At 41.5% G+C, this 27707-nt stretch overlaps 1 protein-coding gene and 1 pseudogene across 3 annotated transcripts in view; one reads left to right on the plus strand and one right to left on the minus strand.

Annotated features, from left to right (window-relative positions):
* The window catches only part of nlgn1 (neuroligin 1), a 331652-nt gene extending 314335 nt beyond the window's left edge, over window positions 1–17317 (plus strand). For all 3 annotated transcript variants that reach the window (XM_075484973.1, XM_075484971.1, XM_075484972.1), the window contains 4 exons: window positions 129–289; window positions 6929–7085; window positions 7986–8063; window positions 9369–17317. In XM_075484973.1, coding sequence (XP_075341088.1) covers window positions 129–289; window positions 6929–7085; window positions 7986–8063; window positions 9369–9971 — 999 coding nt within the window. In that variant the 3' untranslated portion in view covers window positions 9972–17317. The remainder of the gene's footprint in view (window positions 1–128; window positions 290–6928; window positions 7086–7985; window positions 8064–9368) is intronic.
* A 6399-nt stretch (window positions 17318–23716) lies between these two features.
* LOC142400923 (uncharacterized) lies at window positions 23717–26685 on the minus strand (annotated as a pseudogene).
* Window positions 26686–27707: the final 1022 nt, after the last annotated feature.

Consider the following 27707-nt stretch of genomic DNA (forward strand, 5'->3'; position numbering starts at 1 on the left):
TATTGAAATATATATATATATATTTTTTTTTGCTTTCAATATACAGTATGTGTATATATATATATATATATATGCATCTTTCATGTAAACATTAATTCTATTATGATTTGATTGTCTTCTCTAATTAGGTACCACCATGGGCAGATGCAGCACATGGAGATGAGATCCCATATGTGTTTGGGCTGCCAATGATTGGACCGACTGAGCTTTTTCCATGCAACTTCTCTAAAAACGATGTGATGCTCAGTGCTGTGGTCATGACTTACTGGACAAACTTTGCAAAGACAGGGTATGATGATATTGCTCACAATCTATATGTTATGAGGTTGGACAGTACCCCTATTTCTCAACAATACCTGAGTTCAGCGCAAAGGAAGTTCAACAACTGAATTAACTTCTTACCGTGTCACATGCCGTAGCTCTTAGTTAATACTTTATAAGTCTTTACGAGTAAGCAAATTCAGTACTGAAATCCTTAATGGGTCGTCAAGGAAGAATGTAATTGTATCATTTTTATGGCAACCCTTGAAAATATTTTCTTTTGTCTTCTAATTATATATATAAAAAAAGAAGTCATAAACCTTCCATGTAAAGAAAAGTGAAAAAACATCTTTTCACATGATCAGATGTTTGCAAGAAGTGTGGTTAAGACAAAAATAATAGACATTTTGAGGGAAGAAGCATATTACAGGAAGCAAAGGATCTTCTCAGTTACGTAAAATGAAAAGATTTTCAGCAAGAAATATTTGATTTTAGATTATGGCAATGATCTATGTATTTTATATATTTAATACAACTACATTAAACATAATACTTTACTGCAACTTTTATAATGGTTTCTCAATCAAATCATAGGACTGAGGTTTTCCTATTGGTAAAGTTTAAAAAGAAATTGGACAGTGAGCACAAAGTGTAAACAGTCTAATATATTGTCTTCAAAATATTCTAGTTTGTTTTTTCACATTAATGGGGGGGGGGTTGAACGGAGGGCACAGTCTGCTGGAAGAAACTGACTTGATCTGGGAAACATTAAAAGTAGGGTGAATTCTAAATGTAGCAGGTAGTTTAAGATGAACGGCAGTGGGACTGATGACAGAGTCTATTTCGTAAGGACCAATGAATTTGAAGTCCTTTGAAGGTGGTGCTGAATCGATGGAACATCCAAGTCCCTCTCCTCCTCAGGGAAAAGAGGTGGTTGATAACCCAGAGATGCCTCAGATGCTCGTGGCTGAAGAGGTGAGTTAATTATGGGCATACTCCACCCAGCATAACTGCTGACTCCAAGTAGTGGGATTGGTAGACGGCATGCAACATAGGGCAACCTCCAGCTCTTGGTTCACCCGTTCGGTCTGACCATTGGACTGAGGATGGAAGCCAGAACTGAGGGAGACCTTGGCTCCTAGAGCAGAGCAAAAGGTCCTCCATACTTGCGAGGTAAACTGAGGTCTCCGATCCGACACCACCTCAGACGGAATGCCATGTAACCGAAAAACGTTGAATGTTGAACCAGGAGGTCAGCAGTCCCAGTGCAGGTGGGTAGTTTTGCTAGGGGAACGAAGTGAGCAGCTTTAGAGAAAAAGTCAATGATAGTGAGGATAGTGGTATTACCAGATGACGGTGGTAGCCCGGTGACAAAATCCAGAGAAATTTATCACCAAGGGTGGCTTGGAATCTGCAGTTGCTGCTCTTGTTGCGAGCACAGACTTGGCAGGCTCTGACACACTCCCGGGTGTAAGATTCTAGGGATGGCCACCAGAAATAATATTGAAGCAGTGTTATGGATCATCGGATACCTGGGTGGCATGTAAACTTGGAATTATGAGCCCACTGAATTACTGGAAAAAGTGCGGAAGAAGTAACATATTTGCAATCCTGAGGTCCGTCTCCTGGATCTGGGTCAGAGGATAATCCCTGGTGGATTTGGTTTTCCACCTTCCAGGAGATTTCTCCCCACTTGGCAGGTGTGTGGCAGGATATGATCCAACTCATGTAATTCCTCCTCAGCACCAAACTGTCTAGACAGAGCAGCGAGTGTGACATTACGATAACCAGGTCGATAGGAAATGGAAAAATCAAAACGGCCAAAGAACAAAGCCCAACGAGCCTGTCTTGTGTTCAGTCTTTTAGCGTTTTGTAGGTAGGTTAGATTCTTGTTATCTGTCCAGACTAAAAATGGTTATTTTGGTTCCTTCAAGCCAATGCTTACCATCCTTCTGTTCTTTGGGAGAGCATTGCTCCTACCCCAGAGTCAGAAGCCACTTCCACAATGAATTGGCGCTCCAGGTCGGCTTGAATGAGCGCTGGAGCCGAGGTGAACCTTGACTTTAGCTGATGGAAGGCTTAATCTGCTTCCGGGGTCCAGGAGAAGGTGAATTTGATGGAAGTTAGCTTAGTTAGGGGAGCTAAGCTACCTGGCTATAGTTGCGAATGAATCGACGATAAAAGTTGGCAAAACCAAGGAACCTTTGGAGCTGTTTTCTGTTGGAAGGAGTCGGCCACTCTGCCACTGCTTCTTTTTTTTCTGGGTCTAATCTTCACCTGCCCGCCCTGAAAGATATAACCCAAGAAAGAGATGGATCGAACGTGGAACTCACTTCTCAGCCTTTACATGTCGCCGGTTCTCCAGGAGGCGCTGCAATACCAGACGGACATGTTGGCAGTGTTCTGTGAGAGATTTGAAGAATATGAGAATGTCATCCAGATAAACAAATATAAACAAGTTCAGGTAATCTCTGAGCACATGATTTATTAAAGCTTTGAATACTGCCGGATCATTGGAAAGTCCGAAGGGCATGACTAAATATTCGAAGTGTCCGCAGGGGGGTGTTAAAGGCTGTCTTCCTCTCATACCCTTCTCTGATCCTCACCAAATGGTATGCGTTCCGTAAATCAAGTTTCGTGAAAATAGTGGAACCCTGGATTGGTTTAAAGGCAGATGAAATCAGTGGCAATGGATATTTATTTTTGACTGATTTGGTTTATACCTCTAATCAATGCATGGACGGAGAGACTTATCTTTCTTCTGGACGTAGAAGAAGCCTATCCCCACAGGAGAAGAAGGCCGAATGATACCAGCAGCGAGTGACTACCTGATGTACCGATGTCTCCATGGCTTCACGTTCTGGTCGAGAAAGGTTATATAACCGACTCCCAGGAAGAGGTGCCCTGGAAGAAGATCAATTGCACAGTTGTAGGGCCGATGAGGAGGAAGAGATAATGCTTTTTCTTTACTGAATACTGAGCTCAGGTTGTGATAATCAGTTGGGACGGAACATAAATCTGAGATGGACTCTGACGGACCACTAGAAGACTGAAGGACTGATTTTAGACAGTTTGAAGAACATAAGATGCTCCAACTTTCTGTGCGGTTGTTAGCCCAGTTCAGGTGAGGATTGTGTCGCGCTGACCAAGGAAATCCTAGGATCATTGGAATATTTGCCAAGGGAAACAGAAGAAACTCAATTGTTTCACCATTTCTTATGGGTGATGGACGTCAACACCATCCAGGGCCGTGATAGTTAGGGCTGAAACAAGTGGTTCCAAAGGGATACTGAACTGGTTCACTACACTGGGGTCAATTAGATTCTGTTCAGCCCCAGAATCCACCAAAGCTGTGAAGTGAAGTGTCTCTCTGTCAACCGATAAGGAAACTGGCAAAACCAGACAGGGAGGAGTTTGTTCTTGTGTTCCACAAGTCTTTTGGCGGACTAGACAGAAAGAAATTAAGTGACCGGAGCAACCACAATAAATGCACAACCTGTTCTGGACTCGGTGTAGACGTTCTTCGGGAGTTAATCTGGTTCATCCCATCTGCATGGGTTCTGTAGATGGTAACACAGGTACAGCTTGATCAAAAGATACTGGGACTTTGATGGATGGATAACTAAAGGAAGGAGTTTGACGTGGACCTGATGTCCTCTCAGCCCGTCGCTCCGCTTGTCTGTTATCAATTCAAATTGCTGTATTTATGAGATCCTCAAAGGAAGCTGGCTCCTCCCTAGCTGTCAACATATCTTTTAACTGCTCATTTAGAGCGTTTAGCAGAACACCATGAAGTTTGTGGGCCAACCCGTCTGTGCAGCTAATATGTGGAACTCGATTACAGATTCAGCTGCGGGTCTATTCCTGTGCTTCAGATTCAGATTAAGCAGACGCTTAACTGCGTTCACTTTCTTTAGTGGGTTGAAAAAAATTACAAAAATCCTCTAGGAACGTGGTAAAAGGAAAAGTTTCAACTTTTCTAACTTGAAAGTATGCTAATGCCCAGTCTAAGGCTCTGTCTCTTAAAAGAGCAACTAGTAAGGATATTTTAGCAGAGTCAGAAGGGAACAATTGAGGGGAACATGATATTGCTAAGGAGCACTGAAGAATGAATCCACTGCATTTACTCACATCTCCGGAGAATGGATCAGGAGTGGGAAAAGTAGTGTCATAAAAACCTAATTCAGCTCTGACCACTGGATCCGGCGGAGGAGATGGCTGATGTGTGGGTGACGTTCCAGGGGCTGTGGTTGAAACAGACAGTTGAGCGTGAATGTCTTGGATTAATTTGAATACCTGGTCCCAGCGTTGGTTGCTTTGAACTTGTTGTTCCCCCAGGAAACGTCGGACCCTCTCATGTTCTCCAACAAGGTGCCCTGGTTGGAGAGAGTGGCTCAAAACTCGTCTGCTGGGTTCTTTTGTTGGCCAGATTGTGCTGTCATGGATACTGGTAGCCACGCACACACACACACGAGGTTGAACCAAGAACTGACAGAAACAGGGTAAGACGGAAAATAGTTTATTTTTAATGATGAGCTTAAGAAGGTAAGGAGGTTCCCAGGAGATTCTGGTCCAGTGGGTCACTAATGAGAGTTATTGTCAGTTCAGTCTAAGGAGAATCCATAATGTGGTTTAGGCAGAGAGGCTTACCGTTTTCCAGGAGGAGTTCAGCAAAGGAGGGGTACCAGAAATTGTAGATGGATGTGAAGCTGTTCTAAGGCATAGGCAGGGTGAGCAGGTACGTGAAAGCAGCTGGTAGCAGGACCGGTCTTATATAGTCGATATAATGAATCGGCCAATGGTGTAGTAAATCTAATGGGGTTCCAGGAACGAGGATCTCAATGGGGATTTAACTGTATAGGAATAAGGTAAGTAGCAACAAACACTTTAGACACGAGGATTTAACGTTGACCTGATTTACCCAATGGCAGTGAGACAATCTGACGTCGTCTGTGGCTCAGCCGGTCCTTACAGAGCCAGTAACTGATGATGGCAGATGAGAAACAGGTGTGCTGCAGGAGCTCCACAGACTCCACCTGATACTTCCCATTATCTGCTCCGCCCGCCTGAAACACACACACAGTCTACAACTCTGACAAAACTAAAGAGTATTCATGCAAAAAAGTTATGCCCCACTTGTTAATTGCAAAACGGAAATAAACTTTTCCCTGTAAACTTTAAGCATTTAGTTGCTTTTTAGCATTGCAGAAACGCAAACATGGGAAACATGCTACCTTCAAAAGTGCAATACTAAGAAGGGATGAGGCACAGCAGTTTTTTCCCCACAAATAATTTAAACCATTTTATGTACATATGCTCTGCATTCATGAAAACACTTTATCAACATACAATAACCATTACAAGACCTTAAAATTAAAAAAAAATGTAATTGCAACTTTATTTCATCAATATTAACCCACTTTTGACCGCTACAGGAGTAATCAATTATCCTGCTGGGTTTTATGGACTGTACGGGGTAATTGGTATTCTTCGCAGATACCCTGTACATATCATTGAGTACATCAATTAATGGTTGCAGGCTGTAGAGGAACATTCTTGATGGGATAAAATTAGAAATTCCTATTTTCCTTTGTTGCCTTCCAGCATACTGTCAATTATTTTTGATGATTCAAAATAGGGGGATGATTTTTCTGAGCCCTGCCCTGTAACCCTGAGGGGAATAAAAAGGATTAATGGACTACATATATAGCCCCAAATTGACAAAATGCTTGGTACCTGGGAGATTCTTGCCACCCATTTGAATGGTCAATGTGTTCCTGATAAGGTTTGGCTGGCTTCATACGCCTTTTTCAGACAATAGGGTGCTCAGTAGGTCTGAATGGGTTTCCATAGCTCATTTGGCTGGCTCAGTTCTGCTAAGATTAAATACAAGTTAGTCTATTCAACAATGGAATGCTAAATATTTTGTATCAGCTCATTTGTACATATTGAATCTAGCTTTTATATGGGTTACTGACCAATATTCACAGTGTTTGTGAGCCCTTTGATATGGTGTTTGCATTATAATATCTAACAAAAGTATATAGAATACAATATTAACATATTCTGAGTTTTGTTTACAGAAAACCATGAACCATATGCTTTATGGAAATGACCAACATAGCGGAACTACATTTACCCCAAAACATATTCCTTGGCTGGAAGCATTTATGTTTTATTTAGACATTGGTTCAATTCTATGACAACATCATTATTTAAACTATGACATAAATTGTCAGATGTCTTGTTTAATCAGCTTCCTGAATCTTTAGAAAACCAATAATCTACTTAAGCACAAACAGCCCTTTGACCTTTTCTTGGTGTTCAGGTGTAGATCTCATAAAACCGAGAGGCTGTTTTTTTTTTTGTTTTTTTAAGTATACTCATTTGCCTACGGCAGATATTGCACTTAGGCCAACTTTTAAATTTTGATAATCAGATAGACTTGTCTCAAAAGGTTTTCCCAACTTTTCGTTAAAATAGAAATCTTACTGTCCTCCTATGTAAGCAGTTATACAAAGATACCAATGATTATGTGGGAGAGGACTGCACCATCCAAGACAGTTCTGTGCTTTCTTTCCTTTCTTTTTTTTCTGCTATAAGACCATCTAGCCTCTTTGAATTCTTTAATACTAAAACTGTTCCCCTTTTTCCACTTCCTTTATAGGGACCCAAACCAGCCTGTCCCACAGGACACCAAGTTCATCCACACTAAGCCCAATCGTTTTGAAGAAGTGGCATGGACACGCTACAACCAGAAAGACCAGCTTTACCTGCACATTGGCCTGAAACCTAGAGTCAAAGAGCACTATCGAGCCAACAAAGTATGACAGTTCCTGTTTTGATGTTTAATCTCCATTTAACACTATCAGTATTGAACATGGAAATTAAAAAAAATTAAATTTAGAGAGGATATTTGTCAATCCAGCAACCTTTGGACTTTCATGAGTGGCCTCACTTTTAATCAGACAAGAATAAACTGGTCACCTGCAGTGTGTGATACAGTGAATTTGCACCAGGGCAGGAAAGCTTTAGAATTTGAATTTTAAAACATTAGCAGCCCAACAAATGATCTATCACATCAAATTTTTAGCCTCCAGTACCCATCGTAGATTGATGGTCATCATAATCCTTATTATGATTAAATAACTAGACTGAAGTGCAGTAGTTATATTGTTTATATAAACATATATAAACATACACACACATATATATACTGTATATACATATTATCTATCTATATATATCTAGATAGATAGATAGATAGATAGATAGATATACACATGCATACATATACATGCAGAAATAAAATCTTAAGTTACCTCAAACTGTAAAAATTGTGGTTTTATATATATATATATATACAGCTTTGTCCCTTGTGTGTGAAAAGGGTCGTAACTGAACAGGAAACTGTAGAATTCACTGAGATAGATGATAACGTTTTACACTTTTTTTTGTAACACAAAACAACCACAATTTTCTGTTAAAAGGACATTTTTCCCCCTCCAGTGTTGCAAAGATCTAAGACTGCAGACATGTTATATCCGTTATCTTTCCTTGGTAGAATGCGTGCATGTTCAAATTTTACCTTTTTACTGCAAAGCAAAGCTCATGAATTGTCACAGTAAATGAATGTTCAAGCATCCTCATATAATTCTATATTGACTGTAGGATGTTCCTCACAAAATAGTACTTTATCTTTTCATTTTCTGTCCACTCTTTAGGTCAATTTATGGCTGGAGTTGGTTCCTCATCTACACAGCCTCAATGAGGTCACTCAGCTTATCCCCACCACCACCAAGGTCTGTACCAAGCATTCACACAATTTCTTCTGCTACTCAGCAATCCAACGGAATGTTTGGGGTTCAAACCGAACAACTGTATAAAGTAGATTTTACTTGAAATATTCAAATTATTTGTTAATCCAATACTCATCCAATCCTGTCTTTGCAAGCCTCTTACTTCAGCACTAGAATATGATATGTGCTATTGCAATTTGAGGTGTCCATGATGTAAGAACACAATTTTAATGTAATTCAGAAAGCTTACACTATGAAAAATACATGAGTAAACAAGAAGTTGCTGTGATTTACTGCATACTGTATAACTATCAAATGCAATAAAAAAGATTGAAATACTGCTTCATGAAAAGATTAATAACTTTTCCATTTGCAAAGAGATTCAGTTCAGTTTTCCACTTAGGCAACTGACTTAATCTCTATCTTTAGTATTTCTTTGTTTCATCGTTTTGAATTTGGTTTGATTGAACATTACTGAGTTTGCTAAATTCTACACAATTAATTATTGAGTTTTTGAATATATAATTCTACTAACAAGTCTGTTTGCAAGTCTGTGAGGCTCCGGTGGTCATTAGAGGGTTTAAGCAAGGCTCTGTACACTATAAGAATAAGTACTTCTCTGTTTGGGGAAATTGTTTTCAATGTGCTCATGTGCAACTAAAAAAAAAAATGGCCATAAAAAGAATGAAGGCAGTGGTCTTCTGGTCAAGTGTTTTGAGTTGGGCAGCAATTTGGCAAATACGCTTATTTTGCTGAGTTATCTCACTTGTGTACCTAAAGTATGAAGTTGGAATCAGAGTATATTGAGTGTTGCAACTCTTTGAGCTCAGGGAAATTATTTCACACTCATTTCACAGTCCATCAACATGACAAACAAACTAAAAAACAACCTATAATTTTGTGAAAAGTTGCTTTGATGGTTACTTTCTTTGTAGGAAGTGTGAAGCTACATGGTTCTTCCTGATATCAGCACAAAGCTCTGGCTTTAGCTCCATTCTTAATGTACACAAGGAATCCAGATCCTATAGTAATATATACATATATAATATATACATAGAATAAATGTGCTGTAAAGGAGCTATGGTTTTAGAAAATTATTAATTCATGGAATTAATATAATCAATTATTAAGTTAAATGAGAATACAGTTTTTAATTAAATTTTAGTTTATTTGAACCACTGTCTACCTAAATTGATTCAAATAGTAGAAACACTTGAAAAGTAATGAAAAAAATGGATGAATAAAACAGCTATTTCTGCAAACCTTTTTACATCACTCATGTACTGACCCTTGGTTCTCTATTTTCAGATTCCTCCACAAGAGGCAACCAATCGCACACCGAAAACCAAAGTTCAGGTGACCAAACGCCTCAATCCAACTCCATTCCCTACCGAAACACAAGACAGTCACAACCAGCCTCGCCTGGTGGACCAGCGTGACTACTCCACAGAGCTATCAGTGACTATTGCCGTAGGAGCTTCCCTGCTTTTCCTTAATATTCTGGCATTTGCCGCTCTTTACTACAAAAAGGACAAGCGGCGACATGATGTCCACAGACGCTGCAGCCCTCAGAGGAGTGCTGCAAATGATCTGGCCCATACTCAGGAGGAGGAGATTATGTCCCTGCAGATGAAGCAGCACTCAGACCTGGACCGAGATTGCAGGGGGATGGGCGACTCTCTGCACCCACATGACGTGGTGCTAAGGACTGCCTGCCCACCAGACTACACTTTGGCCATGAGGCGCTCACCAGACGACATCCCGCTTATGACACCAAACACCATAACCATGATCCCTAGCACCATGGGAGGTCTTACCTCACTACACTCTTTCAACACCTTTCCCAGCAGTGGGCAGAACAACACCCTGCCTCACCCACACCAACACTCACATTCCACTACCCGTGTATAGCCCCATGGATGCACCCATGCAGGCAGGACTCTAATGGCTAAGGCAAAAAAGCTGATGGCACAGCTACAGCGAAGACTTCAGGCCAACTTGCCCTCAAACTGTGTCAGGAGCTGTAATGTCAGCATGGAGTTGCCAAACACCCATGGAATTATACTGGGATTGTACGGATTGTACCACATCCTGTGCCAGAGGGAATATAGTGTTACAGATGGTTTGGACCAGAAAATTAAAAAATAATAATTATGTTTTTGTACAAAAGAAATAGACATGACAAAAAAAATACACGTAAAGATTTGGAGAAAAACAATCTCTCCAAAGCTAAAACAATGAAGCGGATGTTTTTTATTTTTATTTTTGTTCTGATATTGCTTCAAAAGGTACAGTAAAAGGCTTTTTTGCTCTAGCGACAGTTATGGCCTATGGGATCTTTTGACAAATGACTGCTTGACAGTATTATCTCAAAGCAGAGCAAAGAATCAGAAACACCTTGGAGGTGAGAAGAAGGAAGTACTTTGAAAGGAAAGAAAACATATTGTTTTTCTTATGCATCACATTGCAGAATCCTCTTGTTTGTGGGGCACAAAGGAGATGCAAACCAAATGTAGGCATGTCAAAACATCATAGATGGAGGCTATGTAAGACAAGGCAAAAACAGCTTGAGAGCAAAAGACTGAAAACTTCATCAAAAAGAAAGCCTGTATGCACAAAATAACTATTTTGAAGGAAAAACCTACTTTTCGTCCATTTATTTTTGAGGATGGGAAACAATTTTATTGTATAGAACCTATTTACATATCTAGATCTGTACACTAAGTACCGAGGCTTGTTAAGCCCTCTTCTCTTGGAAGGGGTGTCCATACTGCAAACCTGCGACTGGGACAGAACCAGTGAGGATACACCAACTGGCTTACAGGCAGTTCCAACTTCAACACAAAGAGCTGGGGGACAATGGATAATTGGATATCTTAGCACGATGCGCATGACAATTTATCTGCTTGATGGCTGCTCTGCTGATTATGTCATTATTAAGAATAATTTTCACCCTGTTTCTTGCATTGGAGAAATTTAAGACATATTTCCTCATTGGATTACAGGAAAACACAAGTTCTTTCAGGACCATGGGAAATGCAGTCCAGGTTGTGGATGTTGTGTATTGGAGTTGGGAACACAAATGGGTGGGACTGGGAATATGGTAAACCTTTCTTGCATAACGTGACATAGCTTGAGTGGGGCTGGGCATATAAGGACTAGTTTTGTACTCTGTGTGTTGGTACTACTTTTTTAACAGTGGTTACATCACATTACATTGTATCACTCAATCTCATTGTACCTTCAGTTGAGATCAATGTTCTTTGCTGTTCTACCTATTGAAGCACTATACCCTATCAAAGTAATTATCTGCACTGTTTATTCCATTGCCTCCTTTTTGATAACTATTTTTTTTTCTTTAACTGGGAGGTGTTGACTGAGGGGATGACTGAGTGACAGTGGAACTTTTCTGGAAAGTAAAATGAAGGGTACTCACAGCGCAAAAATGTGGTGAAAGAGTGAATCTTCAGGCTATGTAGACTTTCTCCAAGTGTATCTAACGTGGTTCTGTACGGCATGGCTATTTAAACATGAATGCCTATACATGACCAATTCAAGTTAAAAGCCAAGCACAGACAGATCACATGGAGTGGGACTCTATGGAGATGCACAGGAGGGGTATAAGAGGAAGGGTTAGATCAAGGTGCATCATTTCGCATGGTACACTTTTCATCTAGCTTTCGTCTCCAGCCTTGTAAAAAAAAAAAAGAAAAAATATAGAAAGAAAAAAAGAGTGTCACAAGAAAAGTATAAAATTTTCAACATGAAGCTATTTTTCTTTTACATACAGTGGTGTGGTAACAGTTTCTTTCAGTTTTCTTACTCCGAATTGCAAATATCCTGATTTCTGAAAGGACTACCCATTTTGTAGCTAGCTACTTTAGAAGTCTTGCAAGGCTTGTTTTGGGATTTTAGCAGTTCACGTTGATTGTCGTCACCTCAAACTACCATTTATGATGTTCACTTGCAAACTTTTGATGATGAATTTGATGATAGGCGGGTTTTGCTGTCCTTGCTCTATTATTCAGCAGCGTTGCTGAATAATACACCACCACTCCAGAATCTGTTACAGGAAATCCTCCAGTAGTTATTTTGAGGATCACTGAAAATTAGTGTCAGATAGTTTTCCTGGTCAAATTTATTAAAGTTTGTGACTTTGGGACTTAGGGTACCTAAATTTTTGCACAGTGTTCCTTCCCTTTTATTCCTTCTAAAATTGCACAGGTCATAATTGATACAATTATCTTGGTTAAAATGTTTGATACCAGGTTCCATTGTTTTCTTAATAGTTGATCAAAGTAAAACATTTTCCCTAGGGGTGCTTAAACTTTTGCATGCCACTGTATGAACAGAAGGGAGGCAGAGGAGCCTCTGATATCGACTTAGACCCAATGTCATCCCACTTTAGTTGATGTTGAACAGCTTTTGCTTTTCTTACAAGGAAGCTGACAGATTGAGCTGTGTAACAAAATGGCTCCCTTTGCATCTAGTCTTCAGTAGACCTCCCTCTGCGAGGTTGGCCGCTAACAACTGTAGGTCAGAGAAGCGTTAGCACCTAACAGTGTTAGCCACTGAGTGGGAATGAGTCATCATGGGAAGGAGACTGCAGTCAAAGTTATAGTTGATGGCTATCCTATTGTGCCCAGATATAAAAATCAAAATCTGTATGCAGAGATGTCACTTGGTAAGTTGACATGCTTGTCTCCAAATTTTCCTTTCACTAAAATGTAGATGTGCTGAGGCCTTTGTGGTGAGAATACATCCTGCCTCCTTTGGCTCTCACACAAGCACTGTGCAGTCATTCAAAATAATGAGTGCACACCCCTGTTATCCCGTATTAGACTGCTGTGGACAAGCTGGATGGGTTTTGCTTTTTTGAAATACTATTTAAATTGAATAAAGTAATTCTATGTGTTCGCTTTGGTTTGTTACTTTGGATTAAACTAAAAGCAGGGACTTGATCTTGGATAGAATAACTGATTCCAGGGCTATTATGACACATTAACTTCTTGAGCGAGGGACTGTTTCATTCCTTCTATAAATGTGCCAACCACATGAATTTTTGAAAATTGAGGGGGTGGGGTGGGGTCTGTTCTGTTCTGTAAGTCCACTGGGACTGTATCAACAGTTCATAAGTTTTCTAGCTTTCTACCATACATTTTTGCTTGCTGATTCATATCAAATTGAAAACATGGGTGTTAACGTCAACACACAGAGTCGTGCAAAGTCATTAACCCTATGCTTTCCAATATTTTGGTCTGTCAGAAAAAAATATTACATATTCTCTTACCTCTGGCATTAGCTGTGAATCTCAAGATTTATTGGACCGGTATAAAAAGCAACATGACCTTTCTTTTGTAATCCCTTGACTGAAACTAATTCACAAGATGTGTAAGGAACCCTTGAAAATTAAACGCTGACTGTGGGTAGCCTCAGTGAGTGAGTGTGAAGATAAATTAAAGGCAAAAATCTCACCCATTGAGGCCAATATCATGACAAAGTAAGCTTCAATACATGAAGTGTCAGTTGCAAAAGGCTTGCTGTATGCAATAAATGCAAAGCATTATTGGTTTAAAATACTACCAACCCAACAGGAACCTACCCAATACTCAAACTGTAAAATTATCAAAAAAAAAACTGTGATAACTCTCAAGGAGAAAGAGTTGCATGTAGTCTTTTACTTTCTCTTCAACTTGAAAACTGCAGTTGTGTTTCAGAACTGTTCAAACTTAGCCACAAACATGACAAAAACATGCCATACAAGCAGCTGGAATGAAAAAAGGCAAATCACCACGGTCCTAGTCACTTTCATCCATAAAACCATGTTTAAATTGATCAACTTTTATTGATGACCTGTGACTTCACATATAAACTGTAAAAAAATGGCAATATATGATTGTTTAGAACCCCAGATCCTATATAGTCTTTCATATCTTTCATCCAAGAAACAAAAATTCTATGGGAGTCTTTTCAAACAGTGAGCATGGTTACATGACACTAGGAGAAAAAAATAATTACTTTAGTAGTTCAAAATCAAGCCTCTCAAACCCGGACAAATTCTCAAAGTGATTGGGGATAAAATCAGCCCTACATATATTTATATATGTTCAACTCGAATCACATGGGCTTAGGTATTGTGCACATGTTTAATCTTTTTTGTCTTTTTGGACAGAAAAACAAAACAAAAATCCTAAAAGCTATTCTCATTCATGATCTCCCAAAGAGAAAACTAAAATCATTGGTATGTCATCAGTGTTTTCTTACACAGTGTGTCTTAGTCTGATAAATTTTACATCAATGGCTTAATTTTCCTTTCCAAGCAGGTATACTGGGAATGGCACAGTGGCCCAATTAGTCAAGGTTGAAGTCTAGCCATAGCTCAACTCAACTGTTGACCATCATGCCTTAAACAGAAGAGCTGGTCTTACATATTATAAAGTGAAAGATATTATCACTTGTGTTACTCAAACATTTTCATGAGCTGGTCAGAAAGAATGAGCATTACAAGATAGATTCAATCTTGAGCTAGCTGCACAAATTATGAGTCAGCTGAAGCAGACCTTAGCATGACTGATTGAAGCACTGGCTCTCCACAGCATCCCTTATGATTAAAAATATGTGAAAAAGATTTCAAATGCACAGAAGAGAGGAATCACTCACTGACCACAAAAGAAAACCCAGCAACTTTAATTTCACAGAGGCACCTGCTTGCCATTTCTGATAGTAAAATAGCTAGCATGCTACTGGATTAGGGGCATACTATAATACCAAATTAACAAATGAAGCTTTTAACAATTTATGCTCTGTACGTAAATCACATAACTAATTTGTTCCTTGGATGGATTGATGAATGGAGACTTTCTGGACTTTTTTCACCATTACATGCACTTTTTTTGTCAGCTACACAATATAGTAGCGTGTCAGCTAGCTTTGTGTCTGGTCAGCTGTTCAGCTTGTCATAGAAGTCAGTTTTCTGCAAAATACAGCTGTAATAGCCCAGCAAACATTCTAAATGCATCTCTTATCTCATGAAGCAATTGTAAAGATTTTTCTTAGCAAATTGTCTGTTGTTTTTCCTCCATAATTTCCATCTAATTTTTCTTTTCTAGGCTATCCTATGTGCTTGATGCGAATATGTTTATTTGCAATGCTGGGATTTTCTCATTAAAACATTATTCAACAGTACTTCTACTGGCGATAAACTCCATAAGGAAACTTTAATGACTTTGTTGCTTACGTTATGAGAATCTCTAACTTATGTATGATTTCAAACCTATGTTTTCAAGTAACGGCTAGAACTAGGGCTAACAGTAGTGAACATTTTGTGAGAGATGAGCTTTAAAAAAATTTAAAAAACAGAAAACATATGATCATTACTATTAAGAGATAGATCAATACATTAATTACATTTTATGGCGATAGCTTCAGAAACCTGACACATTTTTTCACCATAAATGCTAATTCCATTGCTGAAAATATAGATTTGCTTCACATTTTTTTTTGTAGGGTAGGATTGCAGTACAGGGAACATTTTTGGCCGGGTGGGATTCGATTCAATAAATGATTAGATATAGTAGTATTTGTTGGCCAAATACAATAAATATATTAGAGTCACCACATGTCATGTTTTTGCTTGTGAATTCGACATTCTTATCTAGGCTGTCATAAGCTACAGCTCACCAATATTCAATGTCTCTCAGAACTTTACAATTGTCAAAATAGAAAACATTCAGATCATCACAAGATCTTAAAACTATCCACTAAAACTCTACTAAATTTCTTTTAGCAATCTAATGATAATAAAATGGTAAATCGACTGTACTTGTATAGCGCTTTTCTAGTCCAGTTGACCACTCAAAGCGCTCTGACACTACATGCCACATTCACCCATTCACTCATACAGCATGCTTTATTCTATGCATTCATACACATTCATTCGCTGATGGGTAGCCAACGTGGGGTTCAGTGTCTTGCCCAAAGACGCTTCCACATGTAACCACGGGAAGCCGGGAGTCAAACCACTGGTCTTCCGATTGGTTGGTGACGGCTCTTCCCCCTGAGCTATAGCCGTTCCAGACTAAAACCTGACTGGATAGTTTAAGGAGCAAACTGAATATATAATACACTTTTTGTGTAATGCAGTACAGGGAACAATTTGACTTTTTATGAAGAGAAGGCAACACTTGTTGTCTGAGTTCAGTGTACCATAAAAACTTGGTTCATAATTTAATTAATCTTTGACAGACCATGAAAGCTCGGTCTTTCTCAAACCTTTGTGGTCACGTTTAGACTACTGAATGGGTTTAGCATATATGAATGTGTCTCCATGAGTGTTTTAATTGGACACAATGCATCACTTGAAAAAAAAATACCATGTTTGAAATGTCTAAAACATTATTATGACAACCATTATTACTAAGTCCATATAATTTGAAATTCATATGCTGATTTTTTTTTTTTATTTGATTCCCCTTGCAAATATACTCCATGGTCCAAACTGAGGCCTGTAAACATTGTATGCAGTGGTGTTTATTATGAATATAATTTGTCTTTATGTTGCCATTTAAAATATTGTTGTTATTTTGTGTCAAAATACATCTAGCTTGTCCTGAATAAGACTTGAATTTGGATTTATTGGCTTTGCATTTGTAATGGCACTCATTTTGAACAGTGTTCCTGTGCAAATCTCTGATCTAAGTAAATAGTCTGAGAATGCCTGAGAGTTGAGAATGACTTCTACTCGGTGGACTTCAACTCAATGGAGGTACCCCTCATTGAAAATGTGTTTTCATCATTCTTAAAGAGGGATTCCAAACTAAACCAGGTAGCATTTCTTCCATAATTTCCAATACCAGTAGGCTTTAATGACCAAGCTGAGCCGCGTAAAAATAAATTCACAGTACAGGACTGATGACAACTGAAAAAACCCTGTCAAAGGAGGATGCATCTCTTATGTTAATGTGTAAATCTACCCTAATGGTTAAAAGTCAGTCTGTGTTAAAGTATATGGAAAGGGAAGAATGAGCGCTGTGAATGAATGTAACACAATGTGCCATTTTCTGACCTCACATCATAGCAGAAACAACAACAATCAAACCTCAGATTGATCTGGAGAGGTTTTTGCAAACTGTTTGAAAACCGCAGGTGGATTATGTGAGCAGGTCTGGCATTTGTATTGTAGATTTTTTTGTCACTTGTCTTTATTTCTGGTAAAATAGTCTTACTCTTCTGGAGCACAATAAATGATTTTAATATGCCCATATGTTTTTTTTCTTTTACTTTTGAGTCCTCGTTCATTATGGGTGTTGCCAAGTTGATGTACTTGATTGTTGAAGAAAACATTGACTCTGAAAACTATGACAATTTTTAAAAAGTTGAAAAATTTCCTGTTAACAGAAGAGTTTTGTTTTCAGCAGCAAGCATGTTAAGAGGGCAAATGATGCATGTCAATTCCATGTTCTAAACAGGAAGGTAGAGCTTAACAGGTAAGAGGTAAACTTTTGCCATGTAATCTCACTGTTGGGACCTTGCCAACTTTTTCAGTCATGGGGAGGCAGAGCATGTCCCAGCTGACATCAGGTAATGAATCTACACAACCCACACAGTTCCAATGAGAACATGATGGAAAGCACCATCAACAAGCTCTAAGTATGTGTTTGGTTTTTTTTTGTTTTTTGCAGTGTTTTCAAAACTTCCTCTATTCCTTTTATCTTTCTGGTTACATCTTTCTTTTTGCCGTCCATCCATTTTCTATACCCGCTGAATCCGTCGGTTGGGTCGCGGGGGAGCTGGAGCCTATCCCAGCTGTCGTTGGGTGAGAGGCGGGGTACACCCTGGACAGGCCGCCAGTCCATCACAGGGCCAAAGAGAGACAAACGAGACAAACAACCACACACGCTCACACTCAGTCCTTGGGACAATTTCTTTAGAGACACCAATGAACCTAACATGCATGTTTTTTGGACAGTGGGAGGAAGCCGGAGTACCCGGAGAGAACCCACACATACACGGGGAGAACATGCAAACTCCACACAGAAAGGCCCCAGCCGGGAGTTGAACCTGGAACCCTCGTGGAACCACCACGACACCGCGCCCTCTTTTTTCCCAGGAAAAGTACATTTTGATTAGTTTTGTTTTGTTTTTGCTCTTTTACATTACATTTCCATTTAGACATGGTAATTATATGCATTCTGGCATATTTCATCACAAATGGGTAGCTCTAAACATCTGGTTTTACAATGTGTGTCCAGTGACTATTTGTAACTGGATATAAGTGTCTTGTTCTACTGAACAAGAGTGTCTTGATCCAACTTAACATGTAGCCCTCATCTCACAGTTAGCCGTTCGCAACAAAGATTACATCTGGTGACATTTCAGCATATATTCACCAAAGTTATACTCTATATTCAGACATTAATGTGATAATAAAGATTCGACCAAGTCACATTGATACGCATATTCTGAAGAGCATTTCAATAAGCTTTGTTATGACAGACATGCAAACTGAGGAAAAACCTGAGAAGTGGTAAACTAAGAACGGGTCATTTTAATGTGTCTGATAAAGCGTGACATCAAATGTGACAATAGCATCTGTGAATCATAAAATGTAAGAAGTCTGCACAATGGGCCTCATGCAACAACATTTTTGTATTTTTATTCTAAATTTCTCTCACTTTTTTCATATGAAGGTCTCGTACCAACACGCCACGTCAGATTCAACAAACACTCTTAAGGCCGGCGCACACCTTTACGATTCGTGTACAATTTTGTCGGCCCGATGACTTCGCATGGGAATCGTAAAGGTGTGCGGTAGCAGCCGACAAACGACAAAATCGTTTGTCGTTTCATCGGATCAAATCAAACATGTTTGATAATTCCGTACGGATTTTCCTTGTGCCGAATACAATCGTATGTGTGTGCGGTCTCTGTTCCGATGTCATCGCGCAGGATTATTTAAACAGCCAATGGGAATAGCGCACTTAGTCACGTTGGACGACTACGACACAAACATGGCTGCCTCCAGTTTGAAAGTCACGTGATTTGTGGCTTCCTATTTTGGTCATGTGATAACATTCGGTCAAAAAACTCGTAGGTTCGCAAGTGTGTGTGGTGGACGTGCAAGCGTGTCAAATACGGTCCGAATTGTTATGCCGATCACCCGACAAACGATGCAACGATGACATCGTAAAGGTGTGCGCCGGCCTTTAACTTTGGAAAAAGTGTGTAAACGACCTTGGAAATTGATTAATGGCACACGTGTCTATTTAAGTGCACTAGGATAGTAAATTTGCATACTCCACGCCCAAAATTATACCATATTAGGCTACGCTTCCTCTCTCCTGTGCCAGGAAGTGTTGAGTTTTGAAGCATGAGAATGGCAACAAGGCGTAAAAAAAACTCAAAAAAAAAAAACAACTTTACAGGCTCTGACATTGAAGTTCTGCGTTCAGAGATCCAAAAACGAAAATCTGTAATTTTCGAAGAAATAGGAAGCAATTACGAGTGCTGTTAATTCTGTGTCACCTGTAGTTCCTAATGTCACCATCATAAAGAAAGTACACAAAATAATTTGTTGGGCGATATTCGACATAATGTTCGACAGTGGCGTATGGGAATTTGATTCCATGGGTGATAAACTGATGAGAGCTTTGATGACCAAGAGACACCCCCGATCTGTCTCCAATCTCCCTCTGAAAGGTTTCCGTGGCCAAAAATCCAAGGGTGGTGAGGACCTGGATGTGTGGTGGAATTGGGTCTGTTGTGGCTCTAGCAAGATGCATATTTACATCTATTGCAACAGCATTACACAAACCTTTCCACACCCTTCCAAATTGAAAATATTTGCCACAATACCAGACACAAAATAAAACAATGACCCAGGACTGTTAAACTGCTAGAATCCTATATCAGACAAGAATGGGACGACATTTCAGATGTTTATGGACTGTTGTTAAAGGAGAAGGAGATGCTACACAGGGGTAAAAATGACCCAGTAACTTTTTTAAACACAAACATATTATTGCAATCAAATTAAAGATTAGCTAATATTTTAGCAACCGTTAAATGTCTTACGAACAATACTTAATATGTTTTTATGTTCCACAGTGGTATAAAAGATTTTTCATGAAATTTAAAAATAATGTTTGTTTTCAAGTTTGTCTTGTAAAAAGGAATTTAAACAATAGCCTTCCAGCAGAGTATACAGTCTGTAAACGATAAACAGCATTTTATTTTGCCATCCACGAGAACATGATGTTATTCAATAGAAGTTCATGTATGAGGTAAAATCCTGACAAGCAGGTGTGGTGAACATTTTATGACAGAAATATTTCTCTTTTGGGCGCTATATGTTTGCAAAACAAAATGTGTGAGAGTCTTGAAAGATTTGACCTAATATTCATCAAACAACTTTGAGATCAACAATAATTGCATAAATTAATGGAATTAAATTCATAAAACCTCTAATTTGCCAATAGCTGAATAGAATATTAATTTCTTTTTGTCTTTATTGTAGCTGCTCTCTTATTTTGTTTACACATGTTGCTTCCTGTAACACAAACTGAGATTTTAAATCATTCATCAGTGCTTAATATTTTATTTGTTTTGAGCATGTAATGAGTTTAGTTTTACATTACAGGGCTGTAAAAGCATGACAGGAGCTATGTGAGTTATGACAAGTCTGCCTTTTGGGGCTCATTTAAATTACTCATGGGTCTTTTCTGTTGTTTTGGGGGTTTCAATATGTTTTCTCATAATTATCACACAAATACAGGCACTATTTCAGATACAAAGAAAAAAATGGCATTTTCATTTTCTTCTAATTGGAAAGCAATCAGAATCCATTTAATCCTCCTTGGAATCTAATGGCATTTCCCACTCTTCGCCAATGAAGAACAAATGAACAAATCATGCCAGAGAATGACATTTCGAGAGCAGGTGGCTGTTTGGAGTAGAGTGTAAAAGATCAACAGAGCATGTACTTATGCTCTCTGCCACTGTTATATGTGGATGTGTGCATGTATTTCTTTCACCACGCGGACACCCAATGTGGGCTGTTCATCCATAGTGCCCTGTAGGAATAGCTTGATAAAGGGAGCTTATTTAACATAATAAAAAAGAAAAGCATTTCATCTTGGCTCGTCAAACACACTGGCCTAGCCTGATAACCCACTCTTTAATTGAGCACAATTGTTTGATCTAGATGTGCTACAGCTTTCTCAGGGATATTGTCGCAGGCAGTGCAACAATTGGGTTTTACGATGTACTTTAATGGTGTTTTTGTCACGTTCACTGATGCTGGCAAAGGAGAACCCAAAAGCATGACAATTAGCAAGGGAAGATCAGTTTACTTAGTCCAAAAAACAGTCAGGGTCAAAACTAGGCGATCAGAATAAGGCAAACAAATCCGACAAGAGGCAGGCAGGCAGGCAGGACTGGAAATGTTGGAGAGCTTGGCAAAGTACAAGACAAGACAATCTTGCAGGAAACAAGTGAAAGTGACTAGTATATACAGTATACTGATGAACTAATGAGCAAATAGACTGTAGGTGAGGAGGAGATGGGCGGGGAAACCTAGGTGAGGGAAATGAGTTAATTGCATGGCAAGGAAGAAAGGCAGGATCTGAAATGACAAGAGAGTTCGTGAAGTGACATGAAATAAAAATAAATACAAACTAAGAATTAGTGTAACTACATTACAGTTTTAGAAATAGAACTGTTACAAAATCTTACCCCTTTATTATAAAACATAGGTGAGTAAAGCTGATTGCAATATGTGAAAGGAAAACATGAAAATGATATCGAAATGTGGTCCTACTGACACATACTGTAAATCGTGTAAGAATTGAGAGGATTCGTAACAAACTTTATTACCTGTCAGACCCAACTTGGCCTATGAGATTACGTTGAAATTAAAAAAATACAAGCAGAAGAGCATCCTGTTTGTTATCTTTTTTTCTTCAAGCTCATGACACAAGTCTGTCTTCTTAGAAAAAAACAAAAAAACATTTTAAAGTTTTAATTTAAACAAAGTTGTTTATAGTACCATGATGGCTTGAATCCAGCTGTTTTCCCGTCACAGATTCCTGGCTCGGTGCAAATCAAAAAGGTCCCCATATTTGCTGAACTATGTTACTTCAAACTAAATCTGCTGCCATGTTTCAGATGGGACAAATAAAACTGTGAAATTACCAACTCAAATTCCTGTAACCCAACAGCCGCACTCTGGAAATCAGGAACAGTTGGTAATGACCTTTATTATTACACCAGCAAAACAGGAGCTTGAGCAGAGAAGAAACTCTTCAAACAGTTCAATCTTCAGGCTAATAGCCCACACACAGTCTCTGGGTCTCAGGCTAGAGGAAGGGATTAAGCCGAACCCGGCCGCGGGGCCTAGTGGGGGAACGTAGGCCCTCTGACCTATATGGTTAAGTTCTTTAGCAGCCTGGAATAAAGGGAAGAGCCTTACGGGAGATGAAGTAGCCGAGGCAAGGTGTCCAGAGCCAGAAGAGCCAGCCGATGGGGCAAAGGTGCTGACGAGGAGCGAGCAGCAGAGCAGCAAGGGCCAGGCGTAGGAGTCGTAGCCAGGAGAACTGACAGATGCCAGAGACGCTGAGGTACAGCATGTGGTCGGGGACAGAAGGCAGGTAAGTTCACCGGGAAGCAGGCCAGGAGGGCAAATCGGAGGCAGGCAGGGTCCACAACAAAAGATCAGGTAGGTAATGAACGTTGGAAAGTCTTGCATGGATGCAGTACAATCTGGCAAGGGTGAGCGTGCTGGAGAGGCTTATGTGCAGGCAGGGGTTTTTACAGATTTATGTTTCTGCTGGTGGGTGCTCACCGTGCTTCCATAACTCGTTGCTATTTTGACGCGCCCACCTGCCCGCACATGCTCTCTTTCACAAACGCACACAGTCTCCACACTGGTGATGCATACGAGAGGTTAATGTCAATGTAACCTAACGCAAAAGGGTCCGATGAAGATGGAAAAACAAAATCCACAATCCAACAGTGCAAACCTCACAAAATACTTTGCTTTTTGCAGCATCCTAGTCTATCCATGGGTATTTACCTTTCCAGCTAGCTTGAAAGCTACCTTTTTTCTGCCTAATGAGGCAATGCTACAAGGGTAATCCATTTTACTTTACTACTAAAGACCAACAATGCCACCTAGGGAAATTTCACCCCCAGGAATGATTAAAGGGGACCACCAGCCTATGGTCAACCACAGGATGCAGGTTCAAACAACACAGGCACTGGACGTGATTCCGCTAAAAAGTACAAAGTTTGTTTTGTAGAGGAGGAATTGGTGGATGCAAATGTACAATAAAATCTGCAGTCAGTCGATGCAATATTGCGCCATCTATAAAGGGAAGGCCCCTGTTAAGCGTGTGTTATCAAAAATAAACTTTGTACTATTTTGTGGAATCACGTCCAGTGCATGTGTTGTTCGAACCTGCATCCTGTGGTTGACCATAGACTGGTGGTCTCCTTTAATCATTCCTGGGGGTGAAATCATCCCTAGGTGGCGTTGTTGGTCTTTAGTAGTAAAGTAAAACAGATTACCGTCGTAGCATTACCACACTAACATCTGCACTGTTTTGCAAACATCCCCTGATGCACTGACTTGGACACATCATCAGTGTTGTTTCCTGGAGTCACTGGATGTTTCGGGTCTCGCAACAGACACCCTCGTCCAGGCGACCCGACCGGGGCTGATCAGACCCCGGCCTGTGTCCAAGTGGCATTCTACTCCCCCCACCTATCTCCCCTCTTCAGCCAGAGCCATCTGGATGCTTTCTCAGCAGCCTCTGCATTGCTGTTGATGGCTCTCTTCCGATTGCCACCCGTTATGCCTAGTGTGCCGTAGGCCTTGCTCAGGGAGTGGCTGGCAATTCCCCGGCTCCCCACCTCCACTGGCATGCATCTGGTCCTCCAGCCATTCCTACGACAGTCCTCTACCAGCTCCTGGTATTTCTCCCTCTTTCTCTCCTGTGCCTCCTCCATCCTATCTTCCCATGGAACTGTCAACTCGAGCATGACGATTTGCCTTGTAGCCTTGGAGACCAGGATGATGTCTGGTCTCATCTTGGACTGGGTGATGTGCTGGGGAATTTTCAGCTGCCTCTCCAGGTCAACTGTCATAACCCAGTCTCGGGCCGTGGAGAGCAACCCTGTCGAGCCGTTTCTTGGTGCTTTCTCTGGCTTATGTCCTTCCTTTACGAACCGGATGGTTTTGGCTGTAGCTTGGGTGTATCGGCTGTCCTTAATCCCCTTGCTGATTGCCTCAGCTATGGATTTGAGGACCTGATCGTGCCTCCATCGATACCGCCCCTCGCTCAGTGCCTTGGAGCAGCTGCTCAGGATGTGCTCTAATGTACCTGTCTTGAAACAAAGGGTGCATGCAGGTGTCTCCATTTTTCCCCATATGTGCAAGTTAGATGGGCTCGGGAGGACATCGTAAACCCCTTGGATTAAGAACTTAATCCTCTGGGGGTTCCACTGCCAGATGTCCTTCCAGGTGATGTGTTGCTCCATCGCCTGCTCCCACTTCATCCAGGCCCCTTGCTGCTTCATGGCCACTGCTCTGCTGGTTCGCTCTTCCTCCACTGAAGCTCGCACCTCTTCCTGCACCAGCCTCTGTCTCTCCCTCCCAGTGGCAGACTCGTACTGGGCTGAGGTTGACACCCCAAGTCCCGCTCTCCCCTGTGCCACTGTGCCGAGGATGGCCTTGTGCTTCAGCCGAGACTGCCTGCTGGACTGCATCGGCTGCCCTCCACTTCCTCCCTGTCCTCACCACGATTCCTGCCCCGGACACTTTGGCGTCCCTGGATCCTACGTACTGCAAGTGTTCCCGTGTCCGTGTCACAATGAACTCCTCCCTGACCGAGCTAAAAGGGAGCCTGAGCTTGTTGGAATTCCCATACAGCCCAATGTTACTCAAGCTGTGTGGTAGCCCCAGCCATCTGCGCAGATAGCTGCTCACCCTCTGCTCAAACCCTTCCACCACGGTCATGGGAACCTCGTATATGAGGCGAGGCCAGAGGATTCTTGGGAGGATCCCATGTTGGTACATCCAGGCCTTGAATCTACCAGGGAGCCCAGACTTATCCACTGTTCTCAGCCATCCATCCAAGTCAGCGCTGGTTGCCTTGATAGAGTCTCTGTCATTCAGGCTGCAGTTGAAGACCTTCCCCAGGCTCTTCACTGGTTTCTGAGTAACCGACGGGATCAGATGTTCTCCCGACCTGAAGCGGAATTTGTCTGATACCTTCCCTTTCCGTAGAACCAGTGACCTGGACTTTGCTGGCTTGAAGCACATGCGTGCCCAAGTCATGATCCTCTCCAACCCCTGGAGAATCCATCTGGCTCCTGGTACAGATGTTGTCGTCACTGTGAGGTCGTCCATGAAGGCCCTGATGGGAGGTTGCCTTACTCCAGACCTGCTCAGTGGACCTCTGCATTCTGTTTCAGCTCCCTTGGCCAGCATATTCATTGCCAGTGCGAAGAGGGTCACCCATATGGTGCAACCGGTGATTATGCCCACTTCCAGCTGGTGCCAGTCAGATGTCAGCTGGCCAGATGACACTCTCAAGCTGAACTTGCTGTAGTAGTCCAGGATGAGGCTTCTCACCTTCTGGGGTACGTGATGTTTCTTCAGTGCGACCTCCACTAGCTTATGGGGTATGGAACCATACGCGTTAGTGAGATCCAGCCACAGCACAGCCAAGTCACCTCTTCCCTCTCTCGCCTCCCTGATGAGCGGTGTTACCACGCCTGTGTGTTCCAGGCAACCGGGGACTCCCGGTATCCCTCCTTTCTGCACAGACGTGTCGATGTATGTGTTGCTCAGCAGGAAGTTAGAGAGTCTCTTGGCCACGATACTGAAGAAGATTTTGCTTTCCACACTTAGCAAGGAGATTACCCGAAACTGGTCGATGTTCTCAGACTTTTCTTCTTTTGGGATGTACACTCCCTCAGCGTACCTCCATGGCTGGGCAATCTTCCCTCTCCTCCAGATCACCTTTAGGGCCTTCCAAAGCCGGCGTAGCAGTTTCGGGCAGTTCTTGTAAACCTTATACGGCACACCGCTTGGGCCTGGTGCTGAGCCTGATCTTGCTCCCCTCACCACTTCCTCCACTTCACTTAGGCTCGGCTCCTTCAGGTTGAAGTCTGAAGTAGGCTCTGGTGGTACTGCTAGTGCATCGCATGGGCCTAGCGGTTGTTCTCTGCTGGGATCACTGTATGTGGCCTTGAGGTGATTGTTGATCTCCTCCTTTGAGCAGGTGAGGCGGCCTGTCCTCTTTTGGCCAAGTAGCTGCTTGGTCAACTTCAAAGGATTTGCCAGGAAAGCTGCCCTCTTCCTGGCCCTCTCTTTCCGCCTCCTCTTGTGGAACTCTGCCCTCCGTAGGGTCAACAGCTGCTTCCTCAGGATTGCTCTCAGGTCTACTAGGCCAGCTCGCTCAACTTCTCCTGCGGTCTTGTATTGCTTCTTTAGCTGCTTGAGCTCTTCCCTGAGGCGCTGGATCTTCCTTGCTCTGTGGCTCGGGGCATAAGCTGATGGTGCTGGCTTAGGCGCCTCGGTTCCAAATCGCTCTGCTCTGATGTTCACTATGAGAGTTGTCATCGTTTTTCAGCCTCTGGTCTACGTCCCCCTTGGCGGTCACTTCCAGGATCTGATCCACATCCTCATCAAACTGCTTCCACTCTGCTCTCTTTGAGGACTGAGGCCACTGGATCCTTGGTTGGGCTGAAGGAGCTCAGCTCATTGTAACGGGAGCTTGGTGGCTCTGGGGATCCTGCAGGCTGTTGAGAGATGATGTTTCTTGGAGGGGGCTTTGGGTGTCAGGTGGGCTGCTGGCAGTAGGCGTTGGTGACACTAGGAGGCTCTGGGCACTGTGGGTTGCCTCCAGGCCTGGCTCCTCCTGCGTCTGACCAGAAGAAACTTCTGTGCGCTGTGTCATCGTTGCCACTGTCAAGCATCTCATCCTGCCTTGATGTATCTTTAGGCCTCTCTCATTTTTGCAGGTTTTCCCACAGATGCATGTTGTTGCCGTTGTCGTTAATCCGTTTTCCTGAGTCGTCGTTCTTAGGTCCGTCCTGTTGGGGTGCTCATCCTCCCCCCCTCTCGGGCACCCCTGGGGGTATTTTTTGCCACACTAACATCTGCACTGCTACTGTCCTCAGTCGTTGACACGGTTGAGTTTTCACTGGAAGACGGTGTTGGGTCGGTGGATATTTTTGGTATTTTGTGACAAATTTGTCCATTTTGTTGGCTAAATCAACCACAATGCTAGTTTAACAGCAAGATGCCATGCAGCCTTTTTGGCGGTTTATCTGACATCACAACGCAATACGTTAATAGGTAGCGGAGTGGTCATTATCAAATCAATGGCAAATGTAGGCTTTCTGGCACACGTGGGTATTCGGGAATCTCTGTGGGTGCTCCATTCCCTATCGAATGAGCTGCAGCTGAGCTTGTAGGTGAGTGTAGTTTGGTTGATTAGGGAGGAGTGGCTGACAGGTAGAGTGGACAGAGGCAGGGAGAATGGAAAACTACAGCGATAGAGGGATAGGAGGGGACTTAGGGAGGATGAAACAGTGACAATTAAGCCACTTATTAGATGTAAAAAAAATTGCTCTGCTTTG

Source organism: Odontesthes bonariensis, chromosome 15, assembly GCF_027942865.1.
Source record: "Odontesthes bonariensis isolate fOdoBon6 chromosome 15, fOdoBon6.hap1, whole genome shotgun sequence".
Lineage (NCBI taxonomy): Eukaryota > Metazoa > Chordata > Actinopteri > Atheriniformes > Atherinopsidae > Odontesthes > Odontesthes bonariensis.